At 33.5% G+C, this 21,437-nt stretch overlaps 1 protein-coding gene across 1 annotated transcript in view; it reads left to right on the forward strand.

Moving 5' to 3' along the window:
- The window catches only part of LOC148952669 (RRP12-like protein), a 124,636-nt gene that overhangs the window by 20,191 nt on the left and 83,008 nt on the right, over positions 1 to 21,437 (forward strand). Inside the window, exons 5-7 of the mRNA XM_089087331.1 lie at positions 4,051 to 4,272; positions 12,559 to 12,724; positions 19,939 to 20,111. Of these exons, the coding sequence (XP_088943457.1) occupies positions 4,051 to 4,272; positions 12,559 to 12,724; positions 19,939 to 20,111 (561 nt within the window). The remainder of the gene's footprint in view (positions 1 to 4,050; positions 4,273 to 12,558; positions 12,725 to 19,938; positions 20,112 to 21,437) is intronic.

The following is a 21,437-nucleotide window of genomic DNA, read 5'->3' on the forward strand; positions in this document are numbered from 1 at the left end:
GTTAAGTTTCCTCGTTTCGTTTTTGTCCTTCCCTGAGTTTTACGTATTCGGGTGAGTCAAATCCAATTATTGGCATAGTTTTTCGTAAAGTTCCCTCCCTTAGTTTTAATTGTGAACTTAAGTCTATTCCTCTTATTTTGAGAGCTGATCGTTAAGTTCCCTCCCTTAGTTATGGTACTTTACTTATTCGTAATAATTCTGTTCAGAGAGATCAACTTCTTTTGATGTATGTTATTTAATTTCCCTCTATTAGTTTTAATTGTACTGTTCAGCCTCCTTCTCTTATTTTGATAGCTGTTCGTTAAGTTCTCTCCCTTAGTTTTTAATTATGCTGTTAAGTCTCCTCCTCTTCTTTTGATAGCTGATCGTTAAAGAATTAAATTATTTCAATAAAAGATTGTTCAAAATGAACTTTAAAAGAACCACCTGACACATAATTTGAAATGAGTCACAAAGGATGAAATAGGGCTAATTTTTAACAATCCGTTAATTAGTTAAACTTTTGATTAATTAAAATCAGAAAAAAAGCTTTTTCGCCTTTATAGCTTTACAATTCAAAATCTGGCCCGCGTAGTTCAAAAGATATTATGTTACACAACACAAAGCGGGGTATCTTTGATTGTCGCATACGAAGACATATCCTAGCCGCCAAACAAGAATATCGTCAAGATATTTTTCCCAGGGGAGAGGGCAAGGATTGCCAGAAATTTTGTTTCTACCAGGGTTTTAATGGGACAATCACATTTTCTGATCTTGATGTGTTATTAATGTCTTTTGTTTTCGGGGGTAGGGGCATCGCTCCCTCTGCCCCTTCCTGGTAGTGCACATGACTCTTAGGGAGTCTAACCTATGTAGACAAAGATTCTATATAACGAGCATCAATGTTTCAATGTTCAATCAATCAATCAATTTATTTTAAGAAAACAGAGAAAAAATTACAAAGTTTTAGACCTCCACAAAGGTTCTTTGGCCTGTGAGATTGGGAGACTAAACATTACATTAAAAAATAGCAATAACATCAAACAGAAGGACAAGAAGAAGAAAAATAATAATAATTAAACAACAACAACAGTAAATATCATTCCAGTCAAAATGAGTGGATTAAACAAATTGAAAAGGAAAGATAGAGGGGACAAAGAGAAGGGAGGAGAGAAATAACTCTATGCATAGGAGGTGATCAGTTAGCTCTTTCCAAAAAAAAGGACGATAGAAAAATCCTCCAAAAAAAAGAAAATAAATAGTGGTCAATTGTAGTTCAGTGGTACTATCTTTTAAATATGAAAACATATCAATATGGAAGGATATGGCAAAGTCACATTACTAGAAATGCCCCTCCAACCTCCAATAGTAAGACCCTTGATTCTCCACTGAACACAAAGTGGGTAATCTTGATCAAGTTCACATTTGAAATGAGTCTATAAGTTTCATTGCTGAGGCAGGCAGGTGCCTTATGGGGCTTGGATGTATCGTTAATTAGAACTGTTTTTATAAGAAATATACAATTATAAAGCGTCCGAATTGATATAATGGTTTTCTTGGGAGCTGATGTTTACCCCCCCCCCCCGTGGAAAATACCCTCTCACCCCGCGGCTGGTTGGTCTGCAATCATTTTCGACTTATAAAAAAAGGACCAGAACTCTCAATTTTGATGTAATGAGCACCCTCCGAAGTTTCTGCGGCCATGAGGTTGAATTGGGGATGAGGAAGGGGCAGTCCTCCTATACGGAATTAATTCTGCCCATTTTGTGGTTTAATGTTACTTTTTACTTTCATAATAACAGCGTAGATCAGTAATATTTGCAGAAATCAAGAGGGATTAAATGTCAGTTTTATATTTTGATGCGTTTTTTTATAAATCAATTTCTACCTCCATTATCCCCTCGTCGTTCCCTTTTAATTTTTCGGGGAGGGGGGGGGGGTAAAAACCTAGACCCGGTTTTCTCAGCAACTGGACGATTCCAATTATGTTTGAAGGCGCCCCAAAGTGCTTGCCCAGTTTTCAGAGATAGTTTTTGATAACATGAGATGCAATTGATGGTAGAACCACGAAGTGCAATTACAAATAGTTGGATAAAAGTTTATTTCTACTTAAGAAATAATGTCACTAAAACTCTATTATTTTCTGGTATTGTTCACGATACACGTTGCTTGTCTTTCTACTATTATAGCTAGTTCGCGACTGTACCAATCTGGTGCTGAATAGGAAGGCACTATGGTCAATAATTTTTTCTTTCAACTTTACTTAACTTCAACTTCGACTTTTACTTAACCTTGTAGATAATGAATTCTAATAATATTTTACATTCATACGACACTAGGAGTCACGTGACCTGAAAATAGACAAGCATAATTTCAAAATTAGTATTTAGGATAGTAAATGTAGCAATGCTGTCACTTCCTTACAGCCAGATCTAAAATAAATGTTTTGCAAATTATGTTCCGCGTAAATCGGGTTTAACTGTAATTTAGCTAGTGAAATAACTAAAGCTTTTGAGTTACAAGATTGCTTATAAGTAAACTCTCTCTTTTTCTATGACATCGTCTTTTGAATTGCCGCAACTGTATTGTTACCAGGTAAGAAAATTTTGGATCTATATACAGAGAATAGAGGCCCAGAGTGTAGGGTTGATACCACTAGTTATTTAGTTTTGCTCTTAAGGATTTTCGGTGAATGGCTTCAATTAACCAGAACCTCTGCTATGATGTGTCACGTTTATTTCGTTGGTACCTCATTCCTAAATTAAAGATAAATAGGATGAGGGGGTGCTAGGATGGAGGAGGGTGCGAAGAAATGTTTTCAACGGTATACCCTCACCCTCAAAACTCTGTACCCTCAAATCATTCTGATTTTTAAAATAATGCTCTCATGCTAGAGCATTTCATCATCGCAGACATCAGATAAAAGTCACAGTTGGATTTTAAAAATTATTTCCTATTTAAAATTACGTTTTCAACAAGAAAAGAGGATCTGTAATCCCTCAGCTGCTTTTTTACACGCTTAGCCCAAATATAATCTTCCAAATAAAGGGAGGCTGAGCAGTAAATTTCCCCTTCTTGTTTATTCCAAGGACCTCTTTGGGATAGTTTGAAAATGTAGGCATAAAAACACCCTTTTTGAGGCGTCAGGTACATCTTCTCGTAGACATAGATTCACTGACTTCCCCTTTAGATCTAAATATGTTTGCTGTCTCAGAATTTTTCCTTGAGATGTCAGCAAAGATCATTCAGGCCAATATTATGGTTCTTTTCACAAAATGGCAGCCATCGGCAGTTATTTGTTGCAAAATCTCTCTTGTTATTTGACAGGGAAATTAGAACTTGTATTCCATGACCAGTAGCTCGGTACAGAAAAAAAAATAAAAAATATGTAAATACAATATATAAATACTACCCCCCCCCCCCCAAAAAAAAATAGTAAATAAAACCATAATAAAAGAAAACAGAAAAAACACGTCCATGACAATTCTTCTCGAACGTTCTACAATTTTTTTTTTTTTTTTTTTTTTTTAGTTAATTTTGTGTATTAATTGTTGCATTTTTTGTACGTTCTACAAAAATTTTTGACATGAAGTCCTTATTTTGTAGCGTGTTCTCCGCTTGAGGGGTCTGTTCTTTATTTTCTAAAAGAGTACAAATTTTCTCCTGCTAGTAACCTTTTATTGGTAACTTTTAACTTCATTAATGTATTTTGAACCTGCATAATACATTGAATTTTTTAATGTACTATACTTTTAATGGGATTATATTTCCATTGGCAAGGATCGCTGTTTACTTCAGTTTATTACCAGGAATACCATGAACTTTTCTTACGGCAGTTTTCGATGGGTAGGATGTGGAAATCACGAGAAAAAGGGATTTGCCCGGCCAGAACTCAATATTTGTCTCAAGTTTTTATAATATATGTTTATCCGTTGTTGAATACACACAAAAGTGCTTTCAAGAAAAGTTTATTTTTTGTTTTATTGGGTCATGTTTTCATAATATATGTTTATCTGTTACGGAAATATATACGGAAATGCTTACAAAAAAGTCAATTTTTTATTTTAATAGGTGAGGAAAGCAGCACAGCATGCAATCTGCTCCATTCTTCGGGGTAGTAACGTCACTTCCATTGGCCAAAAGTCAACTTCGTTGCACCCAGTCGCAAGTCATGCTGGTAAATGGTTTCAAGAAGAAATAACAAAAAGAAAAGACGAGAAAGGTCCAGCTTTCCTTCATCTGTTAGGACTTTTGAAAGATGTTATCAGTGTTCTTCCTCAGTCTCAGGTCCAGGTAAGGACTAAAGCCTCGTGCAAAATTTTGAAATATTAGGGATTCAGTTTCTAATAAAAATGACCTACATATGCTGTTACGCTGTCTTTAGTAGTAGCGGTTGCCAAATTAAAATAAATGTGGCTGGAAAATCAGCAGAAAATGCGCTAAAAATACATTTTACTAAGCAGCTTAAGAAGATAAGGCTAAAACAAAGATGTAAAAATGCACTTTACACAATTGCCTGTGCATTGATGCACGTTTGGGCCCTTAGATAACTCATACACTAAACACAGCGTCGTCTCCTCTCTTCTCTAATTTCCATCCCGAACCTGCATTAAAAAACAATACATTCAATATGACTCTTCCTCCGCTCGCACCCCTTGAAGCATCAGACAAAAATGTAAAAAACAATATAGAGAATATTATAAGCACAATGACAAAATAGATTGATATAAAAATAAATATTTAGTCCTTTAGAAACATTTAAACTCTCTTTTTAAAGGAGCTGAGAGACCTAGATGATTTCAGCTCTTTAGGAAATATTTTCCATTCCCTAGGAGAGGCAACTCTTGGAGAAAATTTTGAGGTAGCTGTCCGGGTTGGGGGTAGGTAAATTTCAGATGAAGATGTTGTATTTAAACTATGGATTTGTGAAGTTAAATGAAGGTTTATTTGTTGGTCGAAAATCAACAGATTGTTAGTTTTTGAATTTTTAAGGGGCGAAAATTATTGTCAAATTTAAAATGAGTTCTGCTCATATTGTTCATGCGCGGTAACATTGACGAAGATGTGGTACTGTCCAAAAAACATAATTTTGAGACAACCAAGGAAAATATCTTAGAAAATCACAAGCTTTAAGGTATGAGTAGACCTACGTTGGGTCTAGGGGGCAGCAAATGCTTTTAATAAAACGATAAAAATTTGTTAGAAGAGAGAAACGATGATGAAAACAACCTGTGAAAAAAAACGCAGATTACAATGCAATATTTCGGTCAAAACCTCAGCTTGACCGTTCTCAAACAAATCTGATCGTTTTTATATCAATGAACAAAATCACATTATGCAACTTAGTTTCTTCCTATTTTTGTGTTTGTTTTAAGGTTCGGTTTTTTATATTATCTTTGGATTTTTATCGGCATTTTTTTATTATTCTGCACTGAGGACGGGTAACGTGTTCTTGGTACCTTTTACTTTCCTTGGTCTGTTCTTTGGTAGAGTGCCCATCACATCTTCTGCATCACAGGAAACATCAGTGTGAATATAGAGGTTTATAAGTCCATTCAGCCAAGTCTCGGCCTTAAAATTTCTACAGCATGTTCGCAACGTTGTTAAGGCGGAACAAATCCTTTTACCTGTGTTGGGTAAAAGCACGTATAACGCAGGGAAAACCGTTAACCATGTATGGGAAGATGCCACTCTCGCATAAATTTAGTGTCTATTTCATTTTTTCGGTAAAGTTACTTTCTGTGGATGGGGTTCCACGGCACTAAAGTTCTTATCAGACTCTAATATGAAAGCTTGGCTTAGCAGAAAACTTTACGGTAGTGACATGGATAAGCCCAAACCCGGAAACACCCAGGACTTAGGTTCAGCTCCGTTTTTTTGCAAGGATTATGCTGTAGTCTGTAAATAATCTGTCTTCAAATTTTAAAGCCGTCCTAGCGGAGTGGTTAGCACGCTAGACTTGAAATCCTTAGTCCTTAAGGACAGAGGTGAGGCCGTCCTAGCCGAGTGGTTAGCACGCTAGACTTGAAATCCTTAGTCCTTAAGGACAGAGGTGAGGCCGTCCTAGCCGAGTGGTTAGCACGCTAGGCTCGAAATCTTAAGGACCTTAAGGACCTTAGTCCTTAAGGACAGAGGTGAGTCCTGGTGTCACTGGTTATTTGGTTCGGAGTGTAGGTCAGTGGCGTGACTCTGCTCAGCGGTGCCAGAGTTGACCCAGCTCTAAATATGTGCTTGGATAAATCCGGGGAAGGTAAACAGGGAGGGTGTATGAGAGCATACGATGGCTGACCCTCAACCCCACATTGCACTTCCTGGCTGAAGGGCCATTAAACGGAAATCAGCACCGCAGGCAGAGACTGTAAATTCCAGCGCCGTATTCTTTACCCTTTTATTAACTCTTGTTACTAATTCTGCAGAATGGGTTTTTATAATTTGTTGACGGATTTTGGAGACTATTGTCCAGGCAGTGTGTATAACTTTAAATAACAAATACTAATTAGAATAACAAAGGATTTAGTTAAAGTTATGATAGAAATTATTTGGGAATCAAAATGTATCAACAGTTTGAAAGTTAAAAGCTGAAGAGAGCTAATCTGAAACCTCTTATGTCAAAGTTTCAGTTACATTGTTCAACCGCTCAGCCAGTTTGTGGGCAAATCACTAATGAGGCTCAACTAGCTTTTTCAAACTTTCAAAAGGCTCATAAAACTGCAATTTTATAAATTGTGAAGTAATTTTTGAGACTGTTGTACCGGCAGTCTGCAGAATAATCATAATAACAAGAGATTAGGTTAAAATTAAAATAGAAATTTTATTGATCAAATTTGCTATTTGCTGTTTTGCTATTGCTGAATTGCAAATTTGCTGATCAAAATGAATGAAAGTTGAAAGTTAATGAAACATTCGTAAAACAATTCGTAAAACAAATTCGTAACAACAAAAAATGTAATATTTTGCGAATAATATTGTAGAGCATCAAAATCTTCACTGTAGGATCACCAAATAAGGGTGGGAGGGAACAGATTATGTATATGTATGACAAACAAACCAATGAACTGAAGAAAAATTTGAAAACATAGGATATTTGAACTGTAAAAGAGTGTCCGACTGAGATAATAAATTGAATTTTATTTATTTCATAAAATTATCGTCGTATGCATTAACACCCTTATCAAGAAACAAGAAATAAATTTGACAGAAAACAAACAACAAAGGTTTGAGATTGATTAGTTGTCAAAATAATTTATTTTTTATTATTATGTTGGAAAAACTCGTAGACTTTTTATAGCTGGAACTGGCAATGGATATTTCTGCCTCACATCTGGTAGCTTTTATCAATAAAAAAAGAGAGAGTAGGAAGAAACACATTTTCTTTGCATAAGGCTAGTGCTTTTTTTCTCATCTTTTTAGGCTACTCTCTTGTATGTGTTAACTTGTTTAATTTATTTTTTTTTCTTATTTTCCCCATTTTTCCCTGTTGATAAAGGCTTATGGACGTGAAGCCAAAATATTTGAACTTTTGTTAGTATTTGTATAAAACGGTTTCTTTTTCTGTCTTCGTTGTCTTAGTTAAGAGTTTTACCCGTTATTGCATTTTCATTTTAATTGAAAATACAAAGGCAGTTTGGTCTAAGAAATTATTAACTGAGTTGGAAAGAACCTGAAGTTTGATAATTAGCTAAAGAAGAATTTGGTTGTTGCTTGGTATCAGGGCTTCCAATCCTTCTGAACATCAGAAAATTTGGTGAGGGGGGGAGGGGTAGACCACAAAAAATCAATGCTTGCCAATGCCAGAAATGGATAAGATGGTAGTGACGATTCCGTCTCAATAAAATGTATAATGTAACGCTTATAGAAAAATATGTTTTGCTTGCAATCTCCGACTTTTATGTTTAAGATACCTTTGGATGTTTTTTCGTGTGAGTTCAGGCAACGATTGAATCATATTGTGGCATAAGCAGGATTTCTCTTGGAAAAATATGGAAAGAGTTTTACTAAATAGCTCCTTTGAACAACTTGCATAAGAGCGTCCACGTGTAAAGCTTAGAAAAAGGTTATTCATACAAATTTCCAAATCCATAGAGAGGCATCTCATATAAATGGGATCCAATTTAGTCTCTATAAAATTTTTATGAGCTTCAAATATTCTTGAAGTTGTTTGTTTGCTGCTTTGTTTTCCCATTCAAAATTCAATTAGTAAATTGGGCCATTTTGAGTCAATTTTATGAGCTATTTAAAGTGGCTCAAATATTCAACTGCAAATATTCCTGAAGTAGTTAGTTTGCTGCTTTGTTTCCCTACTCAAAATTCAATTAGTAAATTGGGCCATTTTAAGTTAACTTTATGATCTATTTAAAGTGGCTCAAATATTCTACTGTAAATATTCCTGAAATTGTCAGTTTGCTTCTTTGTTTCCTCATTCAAAATTCAATTAGTAAACTGGGCGATTTTAAGTTAATTTTAGGATCTATTTAAAGTGGCTCTAATATTCTACTGCAAATAGTCCTGAAATAGTCAGTTTGCTTCTTTGTTTCCATACCCAAAATTCAATTAGTAAATTGGGCCATTTTAAGTTAACTTTATGATCTATTTAAAGTGGCTCAAATATTCTACTTTAAATATTCTTGAAATTGTTTGTTTGCTGCTTTATTTTCCCATTTAAATTTCTATGATTAAATTGGGCCATTAAGGGTCAATTCTATGAGCCATTTTAAGTGTCTCAAATATTCAACTGCAAATAGACCTGAAGTTGTTAGTTTGCTGCTTTGTTTCCCTATTTAAAGTTCAATTAGTAAATTGGGCCATTTTGAGTCAATTCTATGAGCCATTTAAAGTGGCTCAAATATTCAACTTCAAATATTCCTGAAGTTGTTTGTTTGCTGCTTTGTTTTCCCATTTAAATTTCCGTGATTAAATTATGCCATTAAGAGTCAATTCTATGAGCCATTTAAAATATTCAACTTCAAATAGATCTGAAGATGTTTTTGCTGCTTTGAATCCCATTTAAAATTCTATGAGCAAATGTGCTATTATGAGCCAATTCTAAGAGCCACTTAAAATTTTATGAAGCAGTGGAATAATTCTATTTCAATTGTTGCACAGGATATTGAAGATAACGGCAATATAAGTCGACACAAAGCGTTAGAAATACTAACAGAGTGATATCAAAGCTACAAATCTAACCTACATTTTCATTTAGTTACGAATAGGAAGGAAGCGTGGTCTAAAAAATTATTAACTGACTTGATAAAGCAATAAAGTTTGAGAATTAGTTAAAGAGAAATTTGGTTGTTACGAGGGCTTCCACTGTCTAGGATGTTTCCCTAGATCTTGATTTTCCCTAGATCTTCGGCTCTGAGTTCTGAGTGTGGGATCTTGGAAAAAAGTATATATATTAAGTATTGCCCTCAAAAAGTATATTAAGTATATATATATTATCATTATTCAGTATCTTGCGAGTTTTTCAAACCTTGGGATTTTTTTGCAAACGAATTTTAGATATTGTTAAATTGTCAGTGGCAGTCCTGGTGGCTATTCAAAAGATTTTTCTACCTATATTTTACCCCAGTATAGTTATTCAGCATTCCATAAAACTAACCAGTGTCATATTTGATGTGAAAATTTTCTCATTTTATTTAGTATTTAGTATCTTGCGAGTTTTTCAAACCTTGGGATTTTTTTGCAAACGAATTTTAGATATTGTTCAATTCTCAGTGGCAGTCCTGGTGGCTATTCAAAAGATTTTTTTTTTAAATATATATTACACCATTGTAGTTATTCAGCATCCATAAAACTAACCTGTGTCATATTTGATGTGAAAATTTTCTCATTTTATTTAGTATTCAGTATCTTGCGAGTTTTTCAAACCTTGAGATTTTTTTTTTGCAAACGAATTTTAGATATTGTTAAATTCTCAGTGGCAGTCCTGGTGGCTATTCAAAAGATTTTTTTTTACCTATATTTTACCCCATTGTAATTATTCAGCATTCCATAAAACTAACCTGTGCCATATTTCATGCTAAAATTTTCTCATTTTATTTAGTATTTAGTATCTTGCGAGTTTTTCAAACCTTGGGATTTTTTTGCAAACGAATTTTAGATATTGTTAAATTCTCAGTGGCAGTCCTGGTGGTTATTCAAAAGATTTTTTTTTACATATATTTTACACCATTGTAGTTATTCAGCATCCATAAAACTAACCAGTGTCATATTTCATTTGAAAATTTTCTCATTTTATTCATTATTCAGTATCTTGCGAGTTTTTCAAACCTTGGGATTTTTTTGCAAACGAATTTTAGATAGTGTTAAATTCTCGGTGGCAGTCCTGGTTGTTATTCAAAAGATTTTTTTTTTACATATATTTTACACCATTGTAGTTATTCAGCATCCATAAAACTAACCTGTGCCATATTTGATGCAAAAATTTTCTCATTTTTTTTAGTATTTAGTATCTTGCGAGTTTTTCAAACCTTGTGATTTTTTTGCAAACGAATTTGAGATATTGTTAAATTCTCGGTGTCAGTCACGGTTGTTATTCAAAAGATTTTTTTTTTACATCTATTTTACACCATTGTAGTTATTCAGCATCCATAAAACTAACCAGTGTCATATTTGATGTGAAAATTTTCTCATTTTATTTAGTATTCAGTATCTTGCGAGTTTTTCAAACCTTTGGATTTTTTTGCAAACGAATTTGAGATTTTGTTATATTATCGGTGGCGCAGTACCGGTTTTTATTCAAAAGATTTTTTTTTTAAATATATTTTACCAAAGTGTATTTATACAGAATCAATAAAAATAAATAGTGTAGTATTTGATGTGAAAATTTTATCATTTTATTTATTATTCAGTATCTTGAGAGTTTTTCAAACCTTGAGATTTTTTTTTTGCAAACGAATTTCAGATATTGTTCAATTCTCAGTGGCAGTCCTGGTTGTTATTCAAAACATTTTTTTTTAACTATATATTACCACAGTATATTTATTAATCATTCCATAAAACTAACCAGTGCAACATTTCATGAGAAAATTTTATAATTTTTTTTAGTATTCAGTATCTTGCGAGTTTTTCAAAACTTGAGATATTTTTTTTTTCTAACTAATTTGAGATATTGTTCAATTGTCGGTGGCAGTCCTGGTGGTTATTCAAAAGATTTTTTTTTTTACCTATATTTTACACCATTGTAGTTATTCAGCATCCATAAAACTAACCAGTGTCATATTTGATGTGAAAATTTTCTCATTTTATTCAGTATTCAGTATCTTGCGAGTTTTTCAAACCTTGGGATTTTTTTGCTAACGAATTTTAGATATTTTTAAATTCTCAGTGGCAGTCCTGGTGGTTATTCAAAAGATTTTTTTTTTACCTATATTTTACACCATTGTAGTTATTAAGCATCCATAAAACTAAACTGTGCAATATTTGATGCGAAAATTTTATCATTTTATTTATTATTTAGTATCTTGCGAGTTTTTCAAACCTTGGGATTTTTTTGCAAACGAATTTTAGATATTGTTAAATTCTCAGTGGCAGTCCTGGTTGTTATTCAAAAGATTTTTTTTTTACCTATATTTTACACCATTGTAGTTATTCAGCATCCATAAAACTAACCTGTGTCGTATTTGATACGAAAATTTTCTCATTTTATTTAGTATTGAGTATCTTGCGAGTTTTTCAAACCTTGGGATTTTTTTGCTAACGAATTTTAGATATTGTTAAATTCTCAGTGGCAGTCCTGGTTGTTATTCAAAAGATTTTTTTTTTACCTATATTTTACACCATTGTAGTTATTCAGCATCCATAAAACTAACCTGTGTCATATTTGATGTGAAAAATTTTCCATTTTGTCATATCTCATCGTTTTGCAAAAATCATTGCAAAACTTTTTGCTTTAGGAGTTGGTCCAGAGGATGTTAAGTGCTCTCTTTTGGGTAGTGCTTTAACTGCACAAGCTTTAACTGCATAAAAAATGAAAAATTCACAGTTCTTTTTTACTCTTTTTAAATAACAAGTGAAATTAAGTCAGTAGGAAAATATATGGAAAATAATTAAATTGTACTAAACTAATCCAGTTCAACCTATGTCAAAGGTATAGTTTCAGCAGCTCGTAAGTCAGGTATAAAATAAGAAAAATTTCTTTAGGACTTGGTTCATTGGGGTGTTAACTGCTAACTTTTGGGTATTGCTTTATCTGCATATAAAAAAACTAAAAATTCGCAGTTCTATATTGTTATTTTTGTTCTTTAAGACTTGATTCAGAGGATGTTAACTCTTAACTCTCTGGATGATTTTTTAACTGCACAAACTTTAACTGCATAAAAAGAATGAAAATTTACAGTTCCTTTTTGCTTTTTTTTATTTATTTATTTTAGGACTTGGTTCAGAGGGTGCTAACTGTTAACTTTCCAGGTGACGCTTTTGCTGCACAAACCCCTGCGCAAAAAAACTAAAACTTACTGTTTCTTTTTACTTTCTTAAAGACTTGGTTCAGAGGATGTTAACTGCTAACTTTTGGGTAATATTTTAACTGGACAAACTTTAACTGCATAAAAAGAATGAAAAATTCAGCTTTTATTTTAGGACTTGGTTCAGAGGATGTTAACTGTTAACTTTTTGGGTGATGCTCTAACTGCAACATGTGCAATGCAAGTTCTGCACGGGATGTTGGTTTCTCGTCCAAAACAAGAGTCTTTACCTTCTGAATTAAATGCCAAAATTGTGTCTGCCCTCTACAACTGCAAGCCAGGTAGGGTTCTATTTTATTTAATATCTATTAATACTTTCTACTTTATTTGAGTTTTTTTGGTTTGGGAAAGAAAGCTTTTTGCTTTTTATGGCTGATTTATTCAATTTTATTCCAACGGGTCCTAAAACAAGCATGGTTTGACCGTACCTGTCTTGATTTCAAAAATTTTGGCGAGGGGTTTTTTTCTATTCTGTCGTATCTCATCGTTTTGAAAAAATTCTTAACAACTACATAAAAAATTGAAAATTTACCCCTCTTTTTTGCTTAAAAAATGTCATTTAAGACTTTGTTAGAGGAAAGAAAGGCTTAGAATTATTCTATTCAGAGCATTTCTATATAAGATTTTGTATATCTTTTCCTATATAGCTTCATCGAAGCCCCCCCCCCCACCCAGCCTGCCGTAGGGAATTGCACGCCGGGTATTCTTTTGATGTATTTAATAAAAATTGATTCATTTTGTTTGATATATATATTTTGGCTTCAGAAAAATATGTTGTTTTTGCTTTTTCAATGTTTTGCTCATTTGTTAACTACTTTTGTTTTTACTTCTTAGATAGTCTGCTTTTCTTCAGAAAATCGAAAATGAAGAAAATTAGGGAAGCAAGAATACATATTTTGAATTGAATGGCAACACTGTCTCTGCCTTGTGCAAATTTCATCCTGGGTTACTTTATATAATAAGAATCATCTCTTTTATTTATTTTTTATTTTTATTTGATTTATTTGTTATGTATTTGTTTGCTAGTTTGGGAAGGAGTGTTTTTTACTTTTCTTTTTACCCTGATTGTTTCATCCTTGTTTTTATTCATTTTTTTCTTTATCTTGCATGCTCTCGTTTAGAAACAGCTATGTTTCTGGGGTTTCTTTCTCTACGAGGCATCAAAAGGAGGTATTTAGATATTTTGTCTAAGATAAGTATTTTGCATATTTTGGGTATTTAGACTGGGGCTGTCAGAAAGATGCTATCCCCGTGAATGGCTGAAACAGGTTTTGGTGTATTTGGAAGCATCTCGTAAATTGGAAATTGATTAACTAAGATAAGTGTCTAAGCTAAGTATTTTGCATATATTGGGTATTTAGACTGTGGCTGTCAGAAAGATGCTATCCCAGTGAATGGCTGAAACAGGTTTTGGTGCATTTGGAAGTATCTGCAAATCGTAAATTGTAAATTGATTAACTAAGATAAGTGTCTAAGATAAGTATTTTGCATATTTTGGGTAAATGTACTGAGTCTGTCAGAAAGATGCTATCATTATGAATGTCTGAAACAGGTTTTGGTTTATTTAATAATATGAAAAAATTGTATTTGAAATTTATTAACTAAGATAAGTGTCTAAGATAAGTGTTTTTCATATTTTGGGTATTTGGACTGAGGCTGTCAGAAAGATGCTATCTTTATGAATTGCTGAAACAGGTTTTGGTTTATTTAAGTATCTGCAAATCGTTGATTTGACATTGATTAACTAAGATAAGTGTCTAAGATAAGTGTTTTGCATATATTGGGTATTTAGACTGGGGCTGTCAGAAAGATGCTATCTTTATGAATGGCTGAAACAGGTTTTGGTGTATTTGGAAGTATCTGCAAATCGTTGATTGGAAATTGATTAACTAAGATAAGTGTCTAAGCTAAGTGTTTTGCATATTTTGGGTATTTGGACTGGGGCTGTCAGAAAGATGCTATCCCCGTGAATGGCTGAAACAGGTTTTGGTGTATTTGGAAGCATCTGCAAATCGTAAATTGGAAATTGATTAACTAAGATAAGTGTCTAAGCTAAGTGTTTTGCATATATTGGGTATTTAGACTGGGGCTGTCAGAAAGATGATATCAAAGTGAATGGCTGAAACAGGTTTTGGTGTATTTGGAAGCATCTGCAAATAGTTAATTGGAAATTGATTAACTAAGATAAGTGTCTAAGATAAGTATTTTGCATATTTTGGGTATTTGGACTGGGGCTGTCAGATAGATGCTATCTTTTTGAAGGGCTGAAACAGGTTTTGGTGCATTTAAGTATCCGCAAATCGTACATTGGAAATTTATTAACTAAGATAATTGTCTAAGCTAAGTGTTTTGAATATTTTGGGTATTTGGACTGGGTCTGTCAGAAAGATGCTATCTTTATGAATGGCTGAAACAGGTTGTGGTGTATTTGGAAGCATCTGCAAATCGTAAATTGGAAATTGATTAACTAAGAGAAGTGTCTAAGCTAAGTGTTTTGCATATATTGGGTATTTGGACTGGGGCTGTCAGAAAGATGCTATCTTTATGAATGGCTGAAACAGGTTTTGGTGCATTTAAGTATCTGCAAATCGTATATTGGAAATTGATTAACTAAGATAAGTGTCTTAGAGAAGTGTTTTGCATATATAGGTTATTTAGACTGGGGCTGTCAGAAAGATGATATCTTTATGTATGGCTGAAACAGGTTTTGGTGTATTTAAGTATCTGCAAAACGTTGATTGGAAATTGATTAACACTGCAATTTCTACTGCGTGTATGAAATAACTGCGAATTACAGCGCAAATACCCCGTGTTGATCGAGACCATCCAGTCTGTCTTTTTCTCTATTCATTTCATTTTTCTTACTAATTAATTGCTAAATAGTGTCTCTTACGGATGTGATTTATTGAACTAGATTTTTACCAAATGTCTTTTTGAACAAGAATTTTGCCTAAAATTTTTTCGAATGACTGCGAGTTTAATGAATTAGCAAACTATAAATGAATTGGATTATATAGAAATAAATGAAGGAATGAATATTCAACCCTAAGTAAATTTATCTATTTCGTAAAATAAGTAAGTAGATAAATGTCAGTTTTAAGGTATGATTATCTGGATCTATGAAACGTTGTAAGAAGACGTAGGACAGACACGGCCTCATTCAGGAATTTGGTTGTCGGCGGGAGGGGGAGGGGCTACAAAAAAACTTAAAAAACGCAACAAAAGTTCGCTTATATCTATTTTTTTTTAATTTTTGCGTACGGGCGGACCATTTTTTTTTTGGGGGGGGGGTTCAAACATGGCACTTTCTCTCTTGTATTCGGCACTGAGTTCTCATTTCACTCAAAAACTTTTTTTCAGGATGGAAGTGTAATTGAGGCAGTATTTGAACAAGGGCTATATAATATTCTTTTGAGATCCTTTCTAAAAGCTGTGTTGAGGCCAAAAAGAGGTCAAGTTATTTAGTCCTCTTCCTACCTCAATTAACCGTTAGGGCATTCTTACTACATAAGATGGCAAAATGGTTTAAAGGAGATATCAAGTAATTTAAATTTGCTGTGTAGGCCAAATAATGCTTTATTTTCTTGTTTAGAACCTGCCGTGGAGCGAATGTTCCCGGATGGAGTTGAATCTATCTCTCTACGCATTTCCTAAAAATTCCTGGATTCTTTGTATTTTTGATAAACTACTCCTTTGTCGTCAATAAGTTTCTCTGTTCTAAAGTTCTATAGATCTGGAGGATATGGCACCTGTTTGTATTTCGGGACAAAATTTGGGTCTTTATTATTGAAGGCCTGGCTACCGATCTGTTTATCAACATTGGCCATTGCCGCCATATATATATAATATACGAAATTTATTTTCAAAAAGTAGATACTTTACTCTATTTAAGAGCATAGTTGCCAAGTTTGTTGTAGCACTTATCATACCTCTCAACTAATTTTAAAGTAACATCTGTATAAAAACTTGCCGTCTTTTTCCGGTAACCAGGAATTCACTTCCGTTTTTACGTCGCCATCATCATTGTAACGGTTGCCACTGAGGTGGGGCTTGAGGTGGAGAGACGGATGGTGGTCACTCGGCGCAAGATCAGGACTGTATTTTGGGTAATCTAAATTTCCCAGCCAAATCTGTCTAACAAATTACGGGTCTGACCAGCAGTGTGAGGTCTTGCATTGCCATGAAGAAGGACAATTTCCTTTGTCAGCATCCCAAGTTTTTTTTTTTTTTTTTTTTTTTTTTTTTTTAATCGTTCTGCGGAGCTTTATGAGGGTTAGGCAGTATACTTCTGCATTGATAATGCTTCCTCCGTTGCAAGAAGTCGACCAAAAAAACACCATGCCTATTCCCAAACACCGACGCCATGATTTTGCGCTGGGAGAGAGGGTGTTCGGCCTTCAAATTTTCAGGGGAGTGTGTGTGTTTCCATTCCATGCTCTGTTGCCTCGATTTGGGCGTGATATGCGAAACCCATGTTTCGTCTCTGGTGCATCTGGTTGCCACCTCAGTGGCGACCGTTAAAAAGATGACGACGGTGTAAAAACAGCAGTGAACTCTTGGCTATTGGAGCCGACGGCAAGTTCTTATAAAGACTATTGAGAGGTATGATAGGTGTTTCAAAAAACTTGGTAACTATGTCGAAAAATAGAGTAAAGTATGCACTTTCTGAAAATAAATTAACTATTTGAAACAATCTTTCGTTGTGTACGTATGTACACAGCGCCTCATTTATACGTATCATATATATATTATACATATCATATATATATATATATATATATATATATATGTATATTATGTTTAAGAGGTAGTTACTTGGCAAAAAAAAAAAAAAAAAAAAAAAAAAAAAAAAAAAAAAAAAACAGTCGTCCTAATCCAGCAATTGAGATAAATGTACACTTGAACGAGGCTTTCACCTTACCCATCTATCCAACTACCTAGGATCAAACAGTATACCCGAACCATCAACCAAATAGAAATGTCCAAATCCATGCAAAGTCGTCATCAATAAATGTAAATCGTTGTAAATTTACAAGCGAAAGCACCTTAAATCTAGTAAAATATTTCCAAGTAGAACCTTCCATTTCGGGCTCATCAGAAGAAATACCACTTGCCTTAACTGGTTTTGAGGTTTTACTTTCTTTACCCGGCTCAAAAATCCGATATTAGAAAAAAGAAAATATTTCTTTATCACCATTTTCAATTTTTCGAATACTAAATTAAGTGACAAATTTTTATACAAAGTAGTAAAATCAAATGAATCGACTCTTTTAGCTGAAACATTCGCCAAAGAATCTATCACTTGTAACGAGTTATTAACACTCCAATATGGGTTAAAGTTAGAAAATTTTTTAATTCCGGAGCAATATGCTTTAAATTTATTTCTAATTTCTCCAAAAATTAAAGATAGGTCAGTAGCCGCAATTCTGGTTGGACACCTTGCTGCCCCAGCAATAAAACGTGGTTTTAGTGGATATTTATGAAATTTTATCGTCCAATATATGAAAGGAAACTTTTTATCATTATCATTTATTTTGATATTGAATTTTTTCAAAATTCTTTCTTCTATTTTTTCAATTGAACTCTTCTCCTCCATATGGGCCTTTTCGTATGTATTTGTTGTTTGTAACTCTTTTGATAAAATATCATAATAGAGTTTGTGACAGATTATGGCAAAATTATTGCTAGCTTTATCAACTGGTAGAATTATAAATTAATTGTGTATATTAGCAATTGCTTGTTTCATATTGGCATTATAAAATGTTGAATTTTTCACAGAATCTGTTGGATTAATTCTATACATGCTATTTCTTACACTAGTCAAAATATAATTTATCCAATTCTGAAATATATGTTCATCAATTTTTTCTTATGTGAAAAATTTATTATTAAATAAATCTAAATTGTTATTTAGATTCTTAAGAAAATATGAAGTCCTTCTACGTTAAAAGAGTCAGTCTTTAGTATACATGCTTATTATATTTTGAATATACAGGTGCTTTATAACGTACACTTTCCAAGATGAACCATTATCATAAGTTTTATCCACAATGCTCATATGCATATGCCCATAATGCTCATATGCATAATGCCCATAATGCTCATAATACGGTAATTAGTATATATATACTGTCTTTATATATGAGCAATAATTGTATATGTATGTATGTATGTTATATGTATGTATAAAATGATAGCGATGATGATTGGGTTTGGGATTTTGACATGGATAAGGTCATCTACAAGGGTTCGGCGATATGTATTTCATAAATACGAAAGATAAGCCGAGGTGCAACGAAGCAAACAAATTGAAAATGATAGCGATGATGATTGGGTCTTGGATTTTGACATGGATAAGGTCATCGATACATACCATACCTTTGAAAATCACAAGTATGGACTGGATAAATCGTTGGAAGAAAAAGAAGTTTTTGTCCCACCACATGAACAATCAAAAGAAACAAAGGTGGTGGTTTATGCCTTCCATACTTTGTAAAATCAAAAACCAGGACTAGATAAATCGTACGAAGAAAAAGAAGTTTTTTTCACGCCACCTGAAAAATTGAAAGAAACAATGGTTCAGTGATATGTCTTTCATAATGACAAAAGACAAGCCAAGGCAAAAGAAGAAGTTTTTGTCCCACCGGCTGAACAATTAAAGGAAACAAAGGTGGTCGTCAATGCCTTCCATACCTTATAAAATCAAAAACCTGGACTAGATAAATCTTTGGAAGAAAAAGAAATTTTTGTCTCGCCACCTGAACAATTGAAAGAAACAAAGGTTTTGCAATATGTCATTCATAATGACAAAAGACAAGCCGAGGCAAATGCTAAAGGTCCAATAAAAAATGTAATTTTGCAAAGGCACCACTTCTAATTTATATATATTTATATATGTATATATTTATATATATTTATTTCACGATCTGTTCCACCGTTTGACAAAGAAATGTAGTGAAAACGCTGAAACACTTTAGAGCTGGACCATCTACATTAAGATATATTCCGCGGTGGGTACTTGGAGAACAGCTTTGCAAAACGCCGCATTGGAGTTTGAATGAGGTTATCCCTGAAAATCTGTTTTTTGATTCATTTAAAAGGAAGCTCAACAGACACGGTTCCGGGGGAAAAAAATATCCTAGGTTGACTAGTCGCATATCGGACCGTAAGTTTTTAGCTGCCTTGTACCATGAATGATGTCCCCAAAAACCCAGTAAGTTTTGATCTTGCCTTAGATGTACTGTAATATATGCATATAAGTTCGACCTCATTGACAGTAGAGGATCTTCTTCCCAGAGAGGACGTGGTCAAAACTCAAAAGAAGTGCATTTTTATACTTCTATATTTTTGTTTTCCTGGGGAGGGATCCTTCGGACAAGTGTCAGCAAGAGAATCGCCCCCATCACCATCCCTATATGTATATCTGGTACGTATAGAATGTATATGTTCTTTAGGCCTGTTTATATTCTCTATTTGACCTGATATTGCTTTACAGAAATGAATGATGTACAGCGCCTCCTAGCTTGGTTGACAGTGTTGACAGAAGCCATTATTAATTTAGCTCGGTTAGATAGCCTGTTTTGTATTAATCATCTACCGAAATACTTTAGTGAAGTAACCCAGCTGTATTTGTCGAGCCGAGAGGAAGTCCTTGTGGCTGTTACTCAAGTAAGTTGAGCAACGACATGATTTATTGATGAAGGGTCATTTTATAGTAGAATTGCCCTTTTTGTTATTAAGATTTTTTTTTATAAGAAATGAGGATTTTTTCAGGCAGACTTTTTCTATAGATTTCTTCATTTTTATATAATTTTATCTGTCGTTTTATAATTGCTTGAATGTCCGTAATGGTTGTATCACCAACCTTGAATTCGAATTTTAAAAATTTTCTAGTTTCAGTGGACTTAATTCATAATTCAGCTTGAGAAATGTTCTTTGACACATTAATTGTAATGCTCAAAAGTTTTACTCTTTTTTCACACGAATTGAGCATACGATTCTTATGAAATTTTTTGTGCTTAATTCAAATTTGTTTTCAGAATTTTTTTTTTCTTGCCAAAATTTGGTTGCTTTAGGACTCGATTTCTCGCCATTATTTTCAATCACGGGTTCATGGTGTCTTTATCTACCATTTATTGATTGAAGCAAATCTCTTCCAAATATAAAAAAGCAACTTCATTCTATCCTTATAAATAAATTCAAGAATTAATATATATTAAAAAATTGGGTACATTTGATAATATTGTTTTGTTGGGTGTTTTGCCCTGTGAGCTGCCGATCATCGGTTACCCTTGCTCGCCCGTTGTTTTTTGTTTTTTTTATTGGTGTGTTTTCGGTGGATCTTTGCCCGGTGTTGGTGGGTTTGTGTGGTGGATGCCCGTCTATTGGTGAGTCATGGAATAACTCTTATTTATTTTTTGTTGTCAAATAGGTTTATTCCGATTAATGTACCGGGTTTTTTTCATTCGACCTTGTGTCTCCGGCGTTTACCCTCTATTTATGTTTATTTTGTACAGATATTTTAAAATTAAACATTGAACTTTGATAGAGTTTTTTTTTATTGTTTTTAGTAATTGCAATTATTAAGTTATGTATTTCTTGGTAGAATTTCTGGTGGTACCAAGAGAAAACTCACACGTAATTGCATGATTCTGTTGGTACTAGAATAAATACTTTAAACCTTCCTATACAATTAAACTCTTCTCGTTTTTTTTTTTAATCTCGACACGGAGTGATTATTTGGTTCGCTTTTGTTTCGAAGAAAAGTTGAAAAGCATGCTTTTCTGGCCGGAAAAAAAAGGTTCACTATTCATAACAGCTTCCTATCTCTGGACGGGTATACATGTACTGTTAATTAAAAAGGAAACAATTTTGCTTGTTCATAGCAAAAATCTTTGATCAGGGCCGTATCCAGGATTCTTGTTACGGGGGGGGGGGGGTACAAAAAACTTAAAAAACGCATCAAAAGTTTGTTTATATCTATTTTTGTTCCGT

This window comes from Artemia sp. Qi Xiang Cuo, chromosome 4 (genome assembly GCF_049724085.1).
Source record: "Artemia sp. Qi Xiang Cuo chromosome 4, ASM4972408v1, whole genome shotgun sequence".
Classification (NCBI taxonomy): domain Eukaryota; kingdom Metazoa; phylum Arthropoda; class Branchiopoda; order Anostraca; family Artemiidae; genus Artemia; species Artemia sp. Qi Xiang Cuo.